Source organism: Numenius arquata, chromosome Z, assembly GCF_964106895.1.
Source record: "Numenius arquata chromosome Z, bNumArq3.hap1.1, whole genome shotgun sequence".
Taxonomy (NCBI): Eukaryota; Metazoa; Chordata; class Aves; order Charadriiformes; family Scolopacidae; genus Numenius; species Numenius arquata.
The window spans coordinates 19,840,998-19,856,344 of record NC_133616.1 but is presented as its reverse complement, the minus strand read 5'-3'; the positions used below and the strand labels follow the sequence as shown (position 1 = coordinate 19,856,344).

The following is a 15,347-nucleotide window of genomic DNA, read 5'->3' as shown; positions in this document are numbered from 1 at the left end:
TTCTCAGACAACACCGGCAGGCAACAGGCACATTTGCAGTGAGCTCCAAAGAAAATATTATTCTTCATCCATATATGGAAATCAGGATCTGACAGATAAGCCATATTTCTACAACCATTTGGAAGCATAAAGGTGAAAACAGGCATTTTCAGTAGTGTCTGGTTCCCAAATAATTTCTTCAATCAACTGTGAACAAAGGGCTCACTCTTGAATAGAGTAGTTCCTCTAAGTATCCTTCCTCACCAAAGTATTTTTACTTCTGCTTAATACAAAGAAATAAAAGCTAAACTCATTACACTCAGAAGTGCCAGAGACTGCATAGTACGATTACATCGAAAAAAATAAACAGCATAAATTAAAAATCATTTAATATTTGTATTTCAAGCACTACTGAACTACAGCCTTGAATTACTGTCCCACTTGATTCCAACATTTTCCTTAAATAAATTAGAAAAAATACAAAGATTAAATAAATTTGAAGAAAATGTGCTTAAATGTAAGACTCCCATGTCTTTGGTCCACATTCCATAAGAATATTATTTCTTCTGCTACTGCATATTGGCTACGGCAGTTAAGAGACTGAAAGAATCATAACATAAAAAACTCAAACAACTGAGGGTTTATAAGAAATGTCATTGCCAAAGACTGAAACTAAGCACACACAGCAATAGTCACAGAAAGTAAAATCTACAGTGACGGAATTAAACACTATGTTCATCTTCGACAATTCCTAATGTACAGGACCATGTATGAACACCCCCATCTGACCACAGACCCACCCATATATGGTGTTATTGAGGACAAAGTTATGACAGATGTCACAACATCCCCCTCTTGTGTCACCAGGGAATTCCCCAGAACTGCTAAACAGCATGCTCATATTGCTGAACTGGCTAACACAATAAAAAAATCCACTGATTACAGCCTAGCACTACAGGTTTACAGTTTGTCTTAAATCAGTGAGAAATGTAGATTTTGCATAAAGTCAGCTGACACACCAAGAACATCCAGAAAGCTCAGTTTCTACTCCCTGCCCTGACTGAGATCAGTAAGGAGAGACAGGTCCATTTTATGGTGTTATTTTAAGCTAATTTGCAGGAGAATGCAAATTCCAACAATTATTACCAACAATTAAAGTGTCAGGCTACTCATAAAGTCTTCACTATGTTTGCTTTCCTATCTGCCAAAACATTGTCAAGGACTTAAAATAAATCTGTTATTAAATAGTTTTGAGGACATACTCTGCTGGTCTGAAACGTTTTTTACAATCATTCAACTCCTACGCCCTGAATTTTTGCATGGGGATGCAGCCTTTAATCAGCAAATTTAGGCACACTGACAGAATGCTTGCTTTTCTTGGTTACCTGCAGGTCCTTTGGAACTAGCCCATGGCACATGGGTAGCTGCAGATCAAAGGCTGTAAAGCTCCCATTTACATTTTCCTTTAGTGACAAGCATTGGACATCATTTGTCCTCAAAGTGGCATCCTATTAGTATGAAAAACACTTGCTGTCAATGTTGTTTTATGTATGTCTCACAAAAATCAAATCTCACTTTAGCTTGGGAAAAAAATTGTGAGCTACACTTCTCTGGACTACTGTTGCCTGCTCTGTTCCTCTGACTACCCTAGAAATCATTTGCTGGATGCACTACTTCAATTCATTCCTCTTCAAGACTGATGACTACAATCACACCCTGAACTCAGAAGAGACTCTCCCCAGCCTTCTTCACCCCTATTGCTACCTGAAATAGTATGGATCGTAAGAGGTCCCCAGTCCAACCTCTTGCTCAAAGCATCAGTGAGCAGTCTGGAACATGTGGCTCAGGGCTTTATCCTGTCTGGTCTGGGAAACGACTAAGGATGGTGTTCTGCACTTATGATCCCAGTAAGAAAAGCACTCGGAGTCTCTAAGCCATTTTAATGCTCTCATTTTAAATGCTATTAGAGCTCAGGATTTGTCCAAGCTGCACTGCAGAAGACTTGTTCCCCCAGCCTACCCAGGTCACTATGGACGGCAGCCCTGTTCTTGAACGCATTCGCTGGTTCTCCCCAGCATGGTATTTATTACCTGCCAGCCTGAGAAGCAAGTGCTCCCTCAACTTGTTCTGATCCTCATGCATCCTAGGGTATTTTTTTCCCTAGCTGCTTAAAACTAGCAGTTCACAGTCATCCTGTGATGTGCCAGAACTCCCAGCTTCTTCTCAAATTTGAGTTGTCTGGTGGTTTGATTTGTTCTCAGAATCAGAATCACAGAATGGCTGAGGTTGGAAGGTAGCTCTGGAGGTCATCTTGCCCAACTGCTATAGGCCTGAAACTTACTAGAATATTTTTAATTTTTACTCATTAATAGTACTCAGTTCTTTGTAGAATTTCTTAGCCTTCCTCTGTACCAACACACCACTAACTTTTATCTGTAAGAACTTAGGTGCCTCAGCATTTTGGGTAATGATTTATTTGTAAATCTGTATCCAGATTACCCAGTACCTGGGGCAATGTAGTTTAATTACAGGGTAGTGATAGAACATTCACGTAACAGAAGGACGGTGCTGTCTGCAATCACAGCTGTGCACCAGTGATGTTCAAATCCCAGTGCTGTAGTACAGTACAGCCTAGGCAACCCTGAAGAGCAAAATCAAGACTTTTCATCAGTACAGGACTCAAAAATAGCTGAGGTGGAAATCCAATAGATTTTCCCCAAAACCACACATTTTTATCATTTGGTGCAAGGCTCAGAAAATAATGGATATCAAAAACAACTCTTGTTCCTAGCATAGCAATGCAACAGGATGCGCTAGGATAATCATGGTGTGTAGAGTCATCTGGTTTGTGCTGCTATTATTTATTTTTTATATATATTCAAATGTATCAAACCATTTTAAGAATCATTTCGGGCAATGAAAAGACAAGTGAAAGATGAATTCTGGCACATGTTCAAAAAACCACAGTTGTATCAATGATCACAGACTGACCAGTAACAAAAAAAACCCAGCCATACACACCACCCTTTTGGGTTTACAGGATCAGAGAGCAGACATCTGTCCTAGCACATTTCCATTCCAGGAAAAAAAAGATGTCTACAGGGACTGGTATTTACGCTAGTTAGGGAGGCAGAGCTGGTTTCAGAAAAAGTCTGTTTTTCAAAGCTAGCCCTTGTGCAAGATTCTCTCTGCGATTTCTCCTTCATTTTTCAGATATACAAAGAAACCCTTGGCTTCACTTTGCCACTCCTAGAACTGCTGTTCTTATCAGGACCCACAGTCAAAACACAGTTGTCACAAGTCAACTCTATAGACTTTCCTTCCTTTTCACCCTCTGACTGCAGTCCTCCTAGACTCTGATGAGAAACACAACTCGTGAGGAAAAACAGCTGAGGCACTGCATTAAGCATGTTACTATTGCAATATGACAGAAAAATAAGAAAAAGCAGCATTTAAAGTATTGTTGAAGAAGGCTTGATGGCATTTTGCAGCACTAGCTTGTCAAGAACCCCCAGCTTAATCTTGAACGACACTCCAATATAAGCAGCATTTTTTTATGGTAGCACAGAGGTAAAGACAGGAACAAGCGTTCAAAGACCTGCAGTTAGCACAACTGTAGGCAGCAGAAGTATCTAAAAGGAATTACAGGTACAAGTTGTTCTCAGGTTTCAATCAGTTCAGTGAACCCTTTTATGAATGCTCATCCTGACTGCCACCTGAAGGACAAGGGCACTCTTGAGTGAAGACAGTATCAACACAGTATTTCCCAGTATGACTCTCAACAGGTTCTCCATATAAAATTACTTGAGTGCAGGAATAAAAGTAACACAGAGGCAGCTGACAGTGCAGTTTATTCCCCACCCCAACTTCCCTTGTTTGCATTTTCCTCCAGCAGAGAATAAGATTGAAATACTTTCCTGCAGAGTAAACGTATTTAAAGAGTCACAAGAGGCTTAAAACAAAACTGAATATTCAGGACAGAATTGTAGTTTTCTTCAAACATTATTCTTGAAGTTCTCCATTTCCCTTAGTCCTAACTCTCCCTCACTCACTTTTCAACAGGCATTCTATCCTTCTGATCAGACAAAATTATTTGACTTCAGACTTGGTGTTCCAATTTCTCACACTCTCATAAGAAGCAGTAAATCCGACTTATTTTCCCCTTAAAATTACTTCATTACCATTTTAGGGACAGGTTTTTTGGTTAGTTTTTTTGTTGGGTTTGTTTGAGGGTTTTTTTATGATGCAGCAGGAAAAAAAACACATTATTAAAACATCTGCTTGTGGCAATTCCTACCACCTTCAGGAACTATTTAAATGAAAGAAATGGCCAGTTTTATTCCCTTAGGTAAGGGGCAGCTCTGAACATGCAGAAAAAACAGACTGAAGTTGTAGAATGCACAGGTAAGAAATAAACATTCCCAAATAAAGGGAATGCAAATAAGTCTGCCTTGCCCAGAGTAATACAATGTGTGTTGAATAGTACTATGTTTTATTTATGGACTGTTGTAAAAGTGAACTTCAAGCATAAATGTCTGCATATATTGTGCCACCACAAGTTCCAGAGACACTTTACCACAGGTTACGGATTTATGCAGGCACTACTTAATCCACTAACAAGTACTGCAGCTGGTTATTGCTTTTTTTTGTCTTAAATAAATTATTTTGGTTAATATTTTTGATAAATTCAGTACCCTACATTTACACCTTGCTGGAGCAGGAAAATGAAGAATGTAGTTCAGTGCATAATGCCACTATCTTTCAAAACAAAGATTATACTTCAGGAATGTATGCAGGCAAGTTCGAGTTCTGTGCAACCTCTTTTTACCTAGAAACACAAGGAAATAAATGAAGCAAGTCCCTGCACAAAAGACAGTATCTATGAAGAATAGAGCAATGAAACGGTAAATCAGCAGTGAAACACGTGCATTGAAAAGGTACTGCAAGTGTGCACACACATTCACTTTTCAGTTTTATCTCTAACTTCATAAAGTTTTATTGAGAAACCAGACTGATTATCAAGCCTCTTCCCACCCATCCCAAATTACACAAAGATGAGTACTTTTTTCTCAAAATATTTAAGGAAAGCCCATGTGTTCTGATAAACATCCTGCATACACTCTAAGTCTTGTAGGAGCAATTTGAGATATCTGATAAACTGTAATAGGTACTGAAAAGCTATTCCAATCATTACTTTCCAAACTACAAATAAAATGCAAGCCTGAGATTGCTGCAGTGTTAACTTCCACTCACTGCATCTTACAGCCTTTAGTCAGGTATGACAAGTTGTACCTTTAACTCCTCTGAAGAAGATTAAATTCCATTATGTTTAGTTTTTCACGCACTGCTTCTAAAGGAAGATGTTGAGCAATTTGAGCACTTAACAGTTCCCAGCAGCAAAATGTGACGCAGCACTACATAACAGTAGCTATAACAGCACCATCTTTGTAGCATACTGCACTGGTAAATAAAAAAAATTTAAAAAAATTTTTAAAAAAGCCACTTCAAGGAAGTCTCCTTGAACTGTTAATGGCTGCTTACCCTCTACTGCTTCTATAAGTCTAGGAAATTCTTCTGGACATGAGCCACCAAGCTTGTTCTAAAGCAAACTTTTCCAGAAGAGATAACAGAAGAGTACTCATGCCTGTCAAAGGCAAAAACATTATACTAGAAACAACACAGGGCTCCGTCTTTCTCTGAAAACAGCTCTGTAAAAACATGTATTTCAACTAAGTTGTGGATATAGCCACTGATCTTTAGTTCCATATGGGGATGCACATGTTCTATGGATGTCGAAATAATATCAGTTCATGAGACCACAATGGCATATGCTTTTCTGTACATCTAATGTAAAAGCAACCACCAATATGCACTGCTCAAGCTTTTATTACATAACTGTTTACAAGATGTTTAACAGATCCCTAATCTTAAGTAATCTCATGACTAGATACAAATTTTGTCACTGATCTGCTACAAAAAGGAATGAACATTAAGTTTAGATCAGCCCTTTACACAACGCTCTTTTCCAAAACTAGGTCACATGGCCATCTTCCCATGCAAAATTTTGAAAACAAAGTAGCAAGTTCAAGGGATCTACTATTTTCCACTTGCAAAACCTCCACCTTTTTACAGCAGCATACCAGCCACCAAGCATCAAACAGTAAATGAAAGTTTTAAGGCCAAAACACCTGAGGTTTTTTCCTACAAAATTGCTTCTGACGTCCCACATTAGGTGACAATCATCACTGGGTTCATCATAACAGAGTACATATACATTGCTGAAAGCTTTAGCATATGATACAAGCTACTCTTTTAAACATTAAGTGTTCCATAAGCTCAACAGTAAGGAACATTAAGTGCAACAGCTCACTTAAAGCACAACAGAACACATTCCAGTTTGGTACTAAAGCAGTTTTAATCCCATGACTCAAATGCACTTGCAGAATATGACATCTTCATTCCTCCTGGGTTCATGTTGCCTCTGCCTCCGTAGTTCTAGGAAACAGAACAGGTACTAGTTTAGAATCATTAACACTTTCAATCATTTAACAGTAAAAAAGTCACTACAAAACAATTTTAGCTTTCTGAATGCGTCTCAATGTAATCTCAACATCATATTTCTAAATAAATACAAATGTTTTTTCATCAGTAAACTATACGTAAAGTTTTTAGATGCCCGTGTGAAATTAATGTAGTTTAATCAACCTCAGATTTTATCAGGTGTGGGAATAATCCTTGCCAAAGTTCAAATCCAAACTTATTCTCTTACCCAACACAAATCAGTTCACATAACTTTGGGGATAAACTTCCTTCTCCATATCTTATTTAAGAATGACTGTCTGAATTACTTTCCCAGCAAAATCCTTTTCCTTTGGAAAACAGATGAAGCCCTGTCATCTGTAAGATTGTCCCAAAATAATGACTTAAGGGCCTCCAAGAAAATCCTTTCAAATTCACTGTTTGATTCTCAAATGGTCCTTTCATCCACTCCCTTTGAAAAGGAAAGGGAGAACTGTAAAAACACAACTAAGATGTTACCTTTATTCCCACGGAGAAAGGGCATCAGGATCCTTATTGAGCACTAGATGATATAAGCCTACCTTTCCAATAATCGTAAAACAGCAAAACACAGCTTTAGTTACTAATTTCAAAGAAAAAAAGAGGGCTAATTATCAATGCGCAGTTTCTGTCAGAATCACTGACATCAAAAGGTCTCATAAGAAAGGAATTAGAATTTGATCATCTCCAAGTCAAGAGCTGGTGCACTGCATACATGTGATTAAGAGGGCAGTACTCCCAAGGCAGACAAACAGCTTTCCCCTGAAACTATTCCATTCACAGGTACACGGACCAAGAGTCAAGAGTCAGATTTTGTTACCTAAGAGGTTGTAAAGGACATGGACAGACAGATCTAGAAATGACATTTCATGAAATGCTGGGAGATACTCCACAAAGGTTTGATGTGTGTACTTGGCAGCAATCTAGACTCAAAGGTTGGTAAGATCCACCTTTGAAAGCAATCTATACAAATTATCAGTGTCCTTGAACAGGAATATAGAAGAAAGATCCACTGAGACTGCAAGTGTGAGAAGGAAGCAAAAGTTTAAGTATGTAATTGAGGTCCCATGAAGACCCAAAGAAAAAAAGATTCACATCTGATTAGGGAAGCAGGTAAATATGCCCAAAACACTCAATATTCTCAATAATTATGGTATGGAAAAAGATAATTAATGAAAGGAAGGTCGGAGATTGAGCTTCAACTTCAGACATTGTGTAAGCAGTGAGAGTAATTACATCTCTTGTGGTCTCTAACCAAGTATTAACATTTGGAATGCGGCTGAGATGTGACAAAGTTCTTACAGAAGCAAGAGATCAAGGAAAGAATTTTGATGAAGGCATTAAAATCCAAGTAGATACAAGCAATAAATATCAATCAGTTGGAAAAAAATATCACTTGAAGTAGGAGTACACATAGAATTTAAATCTTAAACTCGTGACTGCAGAGTGATTTGAGAGCTATGCTACCTAGGCTGTCTCGTTTACTCAAGCTGCATTATCAGCAACACTCAAGAGACCACAAGGAAACTCTTTATCAGACATTAAGAACAATTTCAACATAGATCAGATTGGAGCATTTAATTATAACTGTCTGAAGTTTTTATACAAATGAGTTACCCAACTGAGCAAATCATAACAAGCAGTGACTGTGTAACTAGCAACTATATGCTCCTACCCTACATGTGGAGCAGAGAAACTTCTGGAACTACCACCTTTGCTTATGTTTGCACAAATCTTTTCTTACAGAGTAATTCTTGACACTGAAGATCAAGAATTTTTAATACAGCTAGTAAGGCCACACTGTGAGAGTCCAAGCCAAGAGAGTTGTCCGAAATTAGTTTCAGAAATACCGAGCACTTTGAAAACGCACAACTAAGGTAAGGGATACAGTTACAGTCAAAACAGTTTCAGTGGCATTACTCTGGATTTGTAATGCTAAACATACTGTTATACTGAAAAAGAGTTCTAGAAACCAAATTTCCAGACTTACCTTTTGGATATTAGCTGATGTAAAGGCTCTTCCTCCTTGAAAATCAAAAGCAATTTCTTCCAACCAAGCAGGAACTTCCTGCTGGGCCTACATAATTAGAAAAGTGAATTTAGAGACTTTGACTGCTTTACCAATTCATATTAAGAGTTCCACAACTGTACCAAAGAAAAAGGAGTTGCTCAGTACGTTAAAGTGAAATCCTTAAGAACAGAAAACATTAAGCGCTAAAATTCAAAACTTACATCTGAAAGCACTTTAACTAGAGGTTGTGCCAGATGGCCATCTGAACTGTTATCAAAGAAGCAGACTGCTTTGCCTGGATTTCCACAACGACCAGTTCGTCCAATTCGGTGTACATACTCTTCGATGGTGGAAGGAAGATCAAAATTAATAACATGTTGAACATTTTCAATATCCAGACCTCTTGCTGCCACTGAAGTTGCCACGATAACTGGACATTTTCCAGAACGAAAATCCCGAAGAGCTACCTCTCTCTCTCTCTGTTCTCTATCTCTACAAAGAAAGCAATGATTACAATGCATGCCTTGGAAAATGTGCAGTAATATTAAAGATACAAGTTAAAACATCACGATTGATGGACACAACGAATAACCTACATACAATAACCTACACACTACTAGTTTAGTTCTGAATTTTTAGCTGATCAGCAGCAAGACACAGCAACTATTTTAACCTAAGTCTCTGGAGAAATTAATTTTTTTTAAAAAAGACCTAGAGACAAACATGTCAAACTGACTGCCTCCCTAAGAAGATCCACTTGTTTAACTGATTGTTTCCTCATGCCATTGTTAGAAGTGCTTTTCCTGCTGCTTTGTAGGAGGAAGCCAGAATAGCTAAGATGAAGTCTAGGTAGACTCCTGCATAGGCCATTTTTCAGATATACCAGAAAGCATGGCCAGCCAACAGTACAGAACTTGCCTTTTGTTTATCATCACAAGAAGAAAACTACATTTGCTCTGGGGTTTTGCATTTTTAAAGAATATTTACAGATTATCCAGTATTTAAATACAGAGATCAGAGTTCATTTCTTGTTCTTTGTTGTCCAAATGAAAGAACAAATTAAAAAATTAAAAAACAGTACTCTTTTTAATCTAACATGGAACATTTAGTGAAGTCTGGTAGGACCACTATTCTGGAGAAGAGCAACTATCATAACTAACTTCAAATCAAAAAACTCAAGTGAATTGGAGATCAGTAACATTCATGAAAGTTTAGCAGCTTCCATGGAACTAATTATTCTAAGTATACCGTAACTCACAGTGTAATAATCCTACAGAAATGTGTAAAGAACCTCCTCCCACACAAGACAGGTTGTGTGACAGCACACACACTATTGTGACAGCAATTCACACTAGTCAAGAACAGAAGGCCAAATCTTCTCAAAATGACCCTTCAGACACCTGTAAAACTGGTAGGGCACAGGATACACAGAAACACGTTGTATCTGTGTTTAAAATCATTTTAACCCATCTACAACCTTGATATTCTGGTATCTGTCAGAACACTGCCCAAGACATTGTTTTAGCGACAGGAATTCAAGTCCCTTCCTCCTATTTCAAGGTGAAAAATATTGCAAAATTACTTTTTTTAATGTGCTTCAGTTCACTGGGAATCTTAAGATTCAGTTTGTTGTCCTACATTTTGACATATAAACAAACATCACAGAACTACATTTGAGCTCATTACTCTAGAGACAGACCACCTTTTTACATGGGTTTAGACCAGAAATTAGCAACTGTTTCATGTTGTTTCTCTGTATTTGTTCAGGTATGCAACACTAATGAGTAGACCACAAACAAAAGTTAGAAGCATCTTCTCTTCAGATCGATCTCCATACAAATACTATGCCCTTGAACGCATCCAGGAGGCAGCAATGAAAGCACTAGAAATCTGGATGGTACATGATTCTACTTATCTTGCCTCTTTGAGGAAGCCTTTAAGACAAGAGTGGAAGGTCCACAACTGCCATTTGAATTTATGAATATCATCACACCAGTAACACCAAAAGGTCTGGGTTTGGTTACACAAATGATGACAAAAACTACACATAAACAACAGCTCATTCAACTGAATTGTTTAAATAGTTTTTTTTTTAGCAGGAGGCATAATATTCTCCAGTTCATATACACCATCTGAAGTGTGGTCAACCAGAAAGATGTATACTCAGCAAATACTGTGAGAACTGGCCTTCAGAAATGCTACATTATCAACTGGGCAGAACTGCCAAGGATTACAGGGCTATATGAAACAAAGCAAGCTAAGTGACACAAATATGGCCAAACATGAAATGTCACAAAAAGCTTCTTGTAAGATAATAGTATTAAGTGATATTCACATGATTTTCACTTAAAAATCCTTACCCATGGATGCTAGTGGTTGGTATTTTTTCTTGACAAAGAAAGGCTGCAATGTAGTCTGCTTTTTTCTTTGTGTCCACAAACACCATGGTTCGTTCGTTATCTATGTTAAACAAGAGTTCAGATTCACTGCAGTTTGAAACCTAATGAACTTTCACTATTCACAGTTGCAGTTACTTATATAAACACCTAATATCAGAACAGGTTTTGAATCAAGTCTTTAAGGGACAAGAAATTACAATCATATATGTTGAACTAATTAAATTCAATCCATAAATTTCTAGATCAACACAGAAACCTAGGTGAAGACAAGTGCATTGCATTTTTCTCCTCAATAAAAGGGGGAAACTTGTTCTCTGTGACAAGTATGCACTCCCTTTCTACAGCACGTGTCTAAAAGCAGCATGCAATTCTGAGCAAAGAACAGCAAGGTACATAGACCATTTTTTAATTCTGAACTCCCTTCCAGATTTCAACATTAAAACTTAAGACACATCCAAAGAAAAAATGGAGAAATCCCATCCATTAACAAAATACAGGCCCAAACGTTCACTTAAGTTTAATACACCTATAATTTGGAGATAATACCCCCAGATGCAAAAGTATTGTAATTGACCACATAGAGAAACTAACCACCTGGGAAGCTTGTCTTGCTAGTACTCAGAGATGAGACCTTAACAAATACCCATAACACAAGTACACCTAAAAACCTAGAACTCCCCGAGGTCCACTTCAAGCTTCAATCAGTAGCCCTGTAAAGCATGTAGCACACAGAATGGAATCATGAGCTGGTCAATAGCAAAAGCGTAAGTTTAAAAGCAAACAATTCTGTCTTCCCTGGAAAACAATTAGCAATAAGAAAAGTTACCTATGCTTTGTAGAATTTCTATCAGTTTATCCCTCTTGGAATACTGAGGAACCTGAAGAACACTTTGCTGAACATCACTACAAGCTCCACCCACGTGTCCAACAACAACAAATAAATAATCAGTTTTCAAAAATTCGCCAGCCAGCCTTGAAAAGAAACAAAATTAAGCAACACAAAGTCTATTATGTAGTTTGGTTTTGCCTTAAGATCAAGTAACCTCATATAGGTTTAAGCAATCCTCACAACAAGTACTTGTATCATTCCTCACAAGGCAGAGTATAGAAATAGTCATATGCGCATTTTTTAAAAAAAGTTAAGAGTCTGTATTGCTTTCTAGAAAGCTGTACAAAAAAAGAAGGTGCACAGACTGATTGGATCCCTACACCTTTTCATAATACAAACACTGGATTTTCCTAACCATCTCAAAAAGAGTTCCACCTACATGTGTGTAATAAAATGGTTTACATCAGTAAACATCATATGTTCACAGAACTGTTCTCAAGGCGCTATTTCATCATTAGATGGAGGGACGGGAGAATTCTACACAGGCCAGAATTCAAAACTGGCCTCCAAGAGACAAGTCCATCCTTTTTGACTGTTCAACAAACATACTGCTTAAAAACACAGTTTATTACATGGCATTTATTTACCAGTTGCCATAGGCAAAAGTCAAATTTTGTTCAGACAGTGCTCCTCTTCAGTTATCACTTGCATAGGTGATCTTATCTGAGCAATCAAACTCAGCAAAACAGGCAATTCCTTGGAACATCCCATGATACTCAGGAGTTTTACTAAACTGTATTAACTTATCAAAACACAAGTGTGCTTCGTGTCCAGCAGTTTACGCTGCAGTAAAATTCAGACAGTGAACAAGTCAACTTTTAACCCTTTAACTGAAAACAGGCGAACTCAAGTTTTACAACAAGTTCCTATAAATGAGGAAAGTCTTTAAAATGTTAAGGGACTGCCCTAAGGACCTGAATCCCACACCTGATTTATAAGTGTAATTGCCACTGAAACAGCGTTTTTCATAGCAAAAAAACAAGTTACTAGAGATTTAAATGTGCTTGGTCTTAAGATCTGACTGGTTGAAGATCTCACAGAGAGATGTAGTTCTAAATTGAAAGCAAAGGGCGAGTTTAAACTCTCTGAAAAAACGTCCTGGTGCTAAAGACAGTACTACCAGTGTTCCTGTGTAAGAGCATGATCACCAGTTTTGAGCTTGCACAGATGTCACGGGGAAGGAAGAAGAAACAAACAGGGAAAGCATGAGGACTTCTGCAGAAGAGGAATTTAAAAGCCTTCAGAAAAACTTCATAAGTTGGTTTAGAGTCCTTACCTAAATTAAGCAGTTAACCTATTCAAGTTACTAGTTTTCCTACCTAAAAAAAGGGAAGTCTTCAGCAAGAAGACCATCATACCTTTTCAGTATCTTCTAGCAAGATCAGCTTTCAAATGTAAGGAGAGCTCTTAAGAACTCCTCAGATATTTAGCTCTATAGAAGTACACCTTCATATATATTTCCATTTTTACTTACTCACCTCTGAACTTCTTCAGGAAAAGTGGCACTAAACATTAGTGTTTGACGTTTGTCTTTTGGTGGCATGCTTGGGTGAGAAATCAGCTTCTTCATATCTAACCCAAAACCCATGTCAAGCATGCGGTCCGCTTCATCTAGCACCAAATATTTCACATTATGCAAACCAATCTGCAAGTATTTAAGTGAAAGAAAAACTGTATTGGTTCACAGCATAATCTTACAGAATGTCTTAATTGCCAAAATTCAACTTTTACTTTCTAGCAGAAATTAATTATTCACAAATAAAAGCCTATGTGCATTATGTTCTATTTGCATCTCAATCTATTTAACTTTTAAATTTGCACTAATTCTAATAATATGCATACACTGAAGTCCTTCAGAACTTGGTTCAGTAATGTAAACCAAGATACAGCCTATTAAGCAAGTATTATTCAGTATAGCTATTTTGCAATTGTGTCTGAGTTTTAGATAGGTTCTCCCATACGTAAGCCTCACACACTCTCAAAAAACTCCTTGTTCTGAAAAAATTGACGTCCGGAAGCATTATTAAGGACATTACAACTCCAGTGCTGATGACCAAGACTGTCATTTTGACTAGAAGCCACCGACAATCACAGAAAAACAATCTCCAGTTTATTACCAAGAAGTGTTTGTCCAAACTTCACTTGTCAGTGCAACATCACTGTGCCACCGTTACATAGTAATTCAGATTTAAACTTATAATAGATGGAAAAATAAAAATGCAAATACAGTATCACACCTGGAGTTTTATGTATTTTGAATAAAATCAGTATTAAAACACTCGAAGAATGAATAATACCATAGTATCAGACAGATAAAAGCTACTGTAGCAAAACAAACAGGACATCAAGTGAGAATCTGGTGTAGAATTTTCCACAAGAACTACCAGAAGGTGTTCCATCTATTTAAACTATAAAATTTCATTGCCAAGAGCACTGCAGCCAGTTTGATTTAGACTATTTTCCACTGGACCCTGAAAGGGACTGAAGGGATCTGGACTCACACTACTCTTTCAAAAATTCTCATGGTACTCAGATATTCCAAGAAAAGCTCATTTGTGTTTTACGTAAAGTGCCTGCAGGAAGGCAGCATACTGACTGGTTTTCATGGCTCTCTTTGCTTTCATTAAATCTAAAGAATAAAGACCAGTACATAAAAAGCTAAGAGTGTTTAGAGAATTCAGATTAAGTTTTAAGACCTTACCTTCTCTCTTCCAATGATGTCTAGAAGCCTTCCTGGAGTGGCACATAGTATGTTACAGCCTTGCATTACCTGACGAATTGAATGGCCTGTCTGTGTACCTCCATAGATGACAACAGGTCTTATACAAGTTCTATTATAAAGAAAAAAAAAGGATTCATTACTTAAGTATGCAAACAGTATTGTTTCATGAAAATATGTAAAAAACCATCAGATCTACCACAAACCAGCTTAAAGTGGTTCGATTACTTCACTATACAGCATATCTTATAACCAAAAGCAGGACCCAAGACCAGAAACTCACTGACCATGAGCTCAAAGTTCCCATTCGTTTCACATCATGGAGGCTACACAGGGGGCTTACTTGGAAAGAACAATTCATTGCACCTGCATTCTTCTCTCTCCCTTCAACCAAGAGTTACTGGCAGAGTAAGAGCCAAAACGGTGTTAGACATTGTCCACTTTTAGACAGCATATTTAGAAAAAATAGAACCACCATTACGTGCATGCAATGAGTATTTTCATACTTTTAATTCAAACCGTCTATTCTTCAATATAGTAATTCAGATTCATATGCAACATAGGTGAATCAGATAAACCTGGAAAATGTTCCCAGGTTTAACTGGAACTTTTCAGACAGCTTTAGTCAAGAATAGAAACAAGTTGGACTCATAACATTTCAACATTTATTAACTATCAATTAATATATGTATTTATGAACTAAATTTGCCCTATTTATGAACTAAATCAAAGACATGAAGAATAACATGGAATCACAGAATTGTTGGAGTTGGAAGGGACCTTCTAGAGACA

The 15,347-nt window shown here is 37.4% G+C and overlaps 1 protein-coding gene across 1 annotated transcript in view; it reads right to left on the bottom strand.

The window, feature by feature from the left end:
• Positions 1-6,378: 6,378 nt before the first annotated feature.
• The window catches only part of DDX4 (DEAD-box helicase 4), a 46,114-nt gene continuing 37,145 nt past the window's right edge, over positions 6,379-15,347 (bottom strand). The window contains exons 13-19 of the mRNA XM_074166321.1: positions 14,538-14,667; positions 13,315-13,481; positions 11,774-11,919; positions 10,909-11,008; positions 8,770-9,040; positions 8,528-8,614; positions 6,379-6,474 (exon numbers count right to left, since the gene is read on the bottom strand). Coding sequence (XP_074022422.1) covers positions 6,394-6,474; positions 8,528-8,614; positions 8,770-9,040; positions 10,909-11,008; positions 11,774-11,919; positions 13,315-13,481; positions 14,538-14,667 — 982 coding nt within the window. The 3' untranslated portion in view covers positions 6,379-6,393. The remainder of the gene's footprint in view (positions 6,475-8,527; positions 8,615-8,769; positions 9,041-10,908; positions 11,009-11,773; positions 11,920-13,314; positions 13,482-14,537; positions 14,668-15,347) is intronic.